We start from the raw sequence: 6,000 nt of genomic DNA, 5'->3' as shown, positions 1-6,000 counted from the left end.
GATGAAGTTATCAATAGAAAATGACTGTTAGGATTAACAAGAAAGAATGGAAAGTTTGAACAAACTGACTCCTGGAATGGTATAATATTTGCCTAAACAACTAATATTAAATTTTAATGAATCTTCAAAGACCTGAGCAGCACCAAGTAAAATGGAGTTCTTTGAATCATCAAATAGTTTGGGTTGGAAGGGACCTTTAAAGGTCATCTTGTCCAACCCCCTGCAAAGAGATGTCGTCAACTTAAGCTTGGTGTTGTCTGCAAACTTGCAGAGGGTGCACTCAATCCCACTGTCTCTGTCATTGATGGAGATATTAACAGTACTGACAAAGCTATTCACAGTCCAAGGACCCCACATGCATGGATGGCCCAGATGAGAAAGGTGTGGAGGGAACAATATTGGTGCAGTGCTCTGCTCCCCTTGGAAGGCCTTTTTCATACCTCGTTTCCCTGGAGCTATAGGTTTGTGGCTTTCAGAACCCTAACCCTAAGCCCAAGTCTGTGTGTGCAATTAAGGTTGAGCTGAGCTTCATTCATCAAGGACAACTGAGTTTGATTCATTTCCCTCTCAACTGAACTACTGGATCCCAGTTATCTACAAACAAACAGCAAAAAGGATGGAGAAATAACTGTAAAATGAACCTGTAGGCACTGCATCCCTGAAAAAAACAAACAACTTACCTGTCCGCCTGTTGTGAGCAACTGACAACATGGACCTCTCATCAATGATTACTGCAAATCTCTTGACCAGCTTAGTTGAAATGGAGTTCAGAATAGCAATATAAACTAAGCTTCATCAAATATGCACCTACTTTGGAGGCTTCAGAGCAAAATGTTCAGTAATTACACTGCTCAAGTCTCACAAAGTGTCTCAATGGACATTTGGAAGGGCTGTGTTTTTCATCCAGGCTACTGACATAGTGATAGCAGAGCATCGCTCTGCAGTGGTTCACTGCCTCGCTTACTGCTCTGCCTTCCTTTCACCGCCCTGGGCATCCTTTCCTCCTTCCTCCATACTGCTCCTTCCCTGAACTGGAGACCTGGCTGACAACAGGACTCAGAGAGGTCTTGGAGGAGCCAGAAGGAAGTCGTGGATGAGATGCATGTGGCTGGAGAAGTACCAGGGGAGGTGGCGATACTGGGATGGTAGAGTTGTGGAGCCGGGGCCATGGTACTGATGGTGGGGCTGTAAAGGAAGAACTTGTTACTGATCAGCATCACTGGGTTACAGAGGAAAAGCAGAAAGCACAGAAGTACATGCCAGCCTAGAGGAAACAGAACTTAAGCACTGAGTCAAGCTATGGTCCTTATGTGGTGGGTGAAAGAAAAAAGCCTTGCCATTAACATTTGCTCCTCTGCTGAAGAGAGGGAGATGACTGGGAAGAAGGTAAGTACAGTTGTGAGACAAGCCCAGGCACAGGACCCACATTAGGTTTCCTCTTGATACACTTTTACTAGAGGTTCCCTGTCCCACTCAGCTGCTTACACCACAGAGCTGCAGCTCCCTGTCTCTCCTTGCTGAAGTGACAGGTTCTCTAACTTCCATCTTCACTGATGAGCCCAGCATACTCCATCATGATACTGGGCTCTGATGGGGTGGGGAGCAACAATAGCTGCAAGCTGGTGTAAGGGCAAGGTCTCAGGTCTTTCAATGGGGGAAATCTAATCTACCTTCTGAGCAGGAAAATGCTGTGAGAGGTGCGGTACAAAGCCCACTGCATGGAATGTGGTCATTTGGCACAGAAATGGGCCCCCTACCTGACAGGGTACAGTGACAGGCCCTTGTACAGTAGTGCCTACTGCAGACACCATCACCATGCAAGCGTCTCTGTGGGAGAAAACAGGAGAAGGTGTGGCCTGGAGGAGGCACTCTTACTTCCATCCCCATTCCCCCTGCTAGCAAAGCTCCATCTGTGCTCAGCTTCCCTTCTAACCAGCTGAACCAAAGAAACCGAACTCGCTCTGCCTGCCTGCGCCTAGGAGGTGCTGCCTGTCCTGCCTGGCTCTGCCAGCTGCTCCTGCCTCCCTGGGTCTCAGGGGACTCCCAGCCAGCCCTGCTCTGCAGCTGGTGCCACTGGCAGCAGCACAGTCAGGGCCTGGCCTGGTGTGCCTGCAGCCCACTGCTCCAGCCCATCACCGCCCAGCCCTCCTGAGCTCCTGCTCCATCTCCCTGTGGCGGAGCAGCAGCTCTTCTTTCCCACCCAGAGCTGCTTCCAGCCTTCATGAGACACCAGCTCCTTGTTCCCATGGGCTGGCTCAGGCGCCAGCCAGAATCACTGTCTCTTGCATTCCCGGCATCACTCTCCACCAGCCCCTTGTGAAGTCAGCGAGGACAATACGCACACTCTATTTTTTGGTCCCTAGCTTGCTGTTACAGAATAAAGAAAGGGTAAAGAAAAAAACTGACACCTTTAGAGCTTGAGTGTTTTGTCAGGACCAAATCAGCTGCCCTAAACAGCTATGGAAAGCAGTAACTTGCACTGCAATAACCCACAATCACTGCTGAAAAATCCTGAAGATTCCCTGGTGAGATATCCTGAAATCTCTGATAGCTATTGCACAACTCTGGACTTCATCCTTCATTTCCTGTTTGCTTCTTCCAGCAGGGAGATACATGATGCTCGTAGTGCCTATACTGACCACCAGATTTCCAAGAGAAACATTTCTGCTAGAGTAGGTGTTTAACCAAACAAGATTCAGGGTCATCCAGAGGTTGGAGGTGGAGGCTAGGCAGACATCAGAACTCAAATAAATGCATTTATAGCAAGTACCACTGAGTAGCTTGGTGTGGTGGAACAATTCCTTAAGTGGCAAACCATCCATCATGGCTGCCTGGTTCAAGTCTTGATGTCTAAATTTAGCGCTGAAAAACAGGAAAAAGAGCTGAGGCAGGGCTAGCATAGTTTTGGGGTGATGCTACATGTTATACTTGAATATATTTATTTTCTTTAAGAACAGGACAAATTGATTTATACATTAATAAGGCTATCTTTAAGATAAAAAGTTTGGGAGAACCTTCCACCAGAGATAGAATGCACTGCTTAAATCCTCCTGAATTTGGCTAAATTTCATTTTATTAGAAATGTCACAGACGTGCACCAGCAACTGGCATTCTGCAACTGCCAGCAGGATGCCATCATGCCTTTTCACATTTAACGTCCCTTTTCAGAAAAGCTATACATAAAAAGCTTGTTACTGAGTGTGTATAAATCAGTAGGTTTGATATCAACTTTCATTCCAAAGCAGAAATTCTTTGAGGCCGGTGTGAACCAACATGTCCACATCTTTGAACACCATCATCTGCTATGTTCTTTCTTTACGTAGCTTCAAATAATAGTTTTATACTGTCTCAAGTTTAGCTTCCTACTCTTGCCTGCTCTTTTTCACCCAATCGAGCCTATTTCTAACTGCTCACTTTGAGCCTGGATGAAATTGTATCTGGTCCTTTTCTGCCTTGTACATTACAAAAATCCTTGTGATTTAGATCTTTAACTCTCCCTCTTTTTTTTTTTTTTTTTTTTTTGGTCTCACTTGTTGGATACTTTCTCTAGCATGTTAAGACTTCTGTGTCTTAAAACATGGAAAACTTTAATTTTCTTTAGGTATATATGAAAGCCCACATTTTTTTTTTTTCTTTTAAAGCTGGAGACAGCCTTATATAGTAAAATTCTCTCCAGATACCTACAGTTTCCCAACACAATTATTTTAGCTCCAGCTTAAGTGTCCATTTTCAACTCTTACATGCATACACACAGTTGAGCTGCAAAGATTTTTCTTTTTCCTTTGTGATATTACTGTTTCCTACTTAAATCCTTCTGTCCTGGTTACATTTTGGTATCAAGGACCAATTTTAGGATGAACTTTTGATCTGCTTAAGCAGTGACAGTCTTTTATGAGCGTCGTGGTAATAGAGATACTGAAAAGTGGTTAGCATTGGTACTATATGCATCTTATTTGCACGCATGAAGTATCCCTTCTCACCACTCTTCCAATCCATAAAAGAGCCTCCCGGTAAACATGTTATACTTTTCATACTCACCAGGTACTGCTTTGTTTTGTCCAATGGCACTGCCTGAAGGAGATGTGAATTCCCATGTGAACACCTTGGTCATAGCCTTAGATACTGTCTTCTTGTTAACTGTCTGAAGACTCTACAAATGGCTGTGGTTAAATCTCAGTATATTGCTGCTTCAACCTTCCATTTTAGATTGGTATTACCTTGACACCTCATGCATCAAAAAGGAGCAATCTAGAAAGTTCTCTTCCACAAGACAGCCAAGGATGCTTTTAAATGGAAAAATCTCATTTCATGGCACAATCTGTTGACTTAATTATTAAAATTGATTATACTGGCAGTGCTTTCTATTGAAGCAGTTTTATTGAAAAGATTGATTTTTTTCATAAATAAAAAAGGATATATTTTTTTCACACATGAACATAAAAACTCTGAAAGCTTTTAGAAGTGAAAATTAATTCTAAAAAAATTAGGCTATCAATGTTAAATACTTAAATTTTTGTTACTACTAACTGAAATACACTTATATCTTCTATCAGTATAAAAATCTTCATAGCAATGGGTAATACAACATGAATATTTCCTTTAATTGAACATATTCACATTTTTAATACAGAACTATTTCCAGCAAGTCTTATCAGTCTATGCCTTTCTTTTTCGTGACGTTCCATTAAGTTCTGCAGGCGACATTTGCAGTGTTTGCTGCTGCTGCTGCTTCTTTGCGGTAGAGGAGATCCATTCTTCAGAGCTAAACAAAAACATAGCACAGTAGCTTATAAGCCAAGACCTTTTTTCCATGTATATATTATGTCTTTTTTATTTATGTCTTGTTGATATAATTGATGCAAAGCACAGAGCTCCCACTAACATAAATATTACAAACCCCATATTTGTGCAGAGCTTCTTATAATTATTTTCTTAAAATTAGGAATAGCATCAGGCTAACATGGATTTAAATACATAACCACTTAAGTTCTATGTGTGGATAATTAAAATAATAACAAATATAAATAATAAAGAGATAGTAAAATAATAGTGAAGATAGTAAGCAGTAAATAGTAATAAGATAGTAGTGAAAACGTAGAGATTTACAAGACACAACTGAGATGTAAATAATTTCAAAAACATGACCATTGTTCAGCAAAGAAAATGATGCAGTCATGAGGAGAAACATGAGAAATGGAAAACTCAGTTCCACGTCATTTTAAACATACAGATTTAACAAATCTCCCTGATTTTATTTTGTGTGTACAAATATTCACTAGCCACAGAGGCAATGTAGTAGACACACAGGTGAAGAGAAAACTGTGTTAAATACTTTATAATCACCTCACCTCAGACAGTTACTTAGAAGACGTTATATAAGAATGATTATTTCTCTGTTCTGTAAGAGTAATTCTTCCTCTGTTCATCTGCCCAGTGTTTGATATTGAATCTTAAAATGTTTACAGGCTGAGCTATTATATTTCAAATATTTATGAGGTATAACAGAGTTGAATATAGCAGAAAATATGGGGAACGCAAATGCACAAAGATGCCAATCAGTCGGTTCATAAAGAGAAATAGAATCAGAATTAGCAAGCAAATCTTTATATCAAGCTTAAATAAGAGCAGAAACTTTAAAGGAAATAAAATTTACCTTGAAAATCAGCCTTATGCAAACTCTACTCATTGTTGGTTATTGTATACAAGTATGAATTTTAAAAAATAATCTCCCATGCAAACAAACAAACTAGTTTTTAGTTTCAGTTCAGGATATGGGAAAGTAATTACTAGATTCACAATAGACTTACTTATACAATTTTTTTACTGTTTCTCTTCGCATTCTTTTGGTAGGAATGGGGGTGTCACACAATTCTATCATTACAGGCTGAAGTACTGATTCAGTGACTTTATCTGATGGAGTCATACCTATGAAAACATTGCAAGTAAGAACAAATTAATAAGAACCACAAAAACCTATTGGTTATAAATGGGCCCTGTAAC

The 6,000-nt window shown here is 40.6% G+C and overlaps 1 protein-coding gene across 1 annotated transcript in view; it reads right to left on the bottom strand.

The window, feature by feature from the left end:
- Positions 1 to 4,355: 4,355 nt before the first annotated feature.
- The window catches only part of SMCHD1 (structural maintenance of chromosomes flexible hinge domain containing 1), an 86,107-nt gene continuing 84,462 nt past the window's right edge, over positions 4,356 to 6,000 (bottom strand). The window contains exons 47-48 of the mRNA XM_082046578.1: positions 5,808 to 5,925; positions 4,356 to 4,762 (exon numbers count right to left, since the gene is read on the bottom strand). Coding sequence (XP_081902704.1) covers positions 4,657 to 4,762; positions 5,808 to 5,925 — 224 coding nt within the window. The 3' untranslated portion in view covers positions 4,356 to 4,656. The remainder of the gene's footprint in view (positions 4,763 to 5,807; positions 5,926 to 6,000) is intronic.

Source organism: Streptopelia decaocto (genome assembly GCF_964273445.1).
Source record: "Streptopelia decaocto genome assembly, chromosome: 2".
Classification (NCBI taxonomy): domain Eukaryota; kingdom Metazoa; phylum Chordata; class Aves; order Columbiformes; family Columbidae; genus Streptopelia; species Streptopelia decaocto.
The sequence above is the reverse complement of the archived record's forward strand: the minus strand, read 5'-3'. Positions and strand labels throughout refer to the sequence as shown.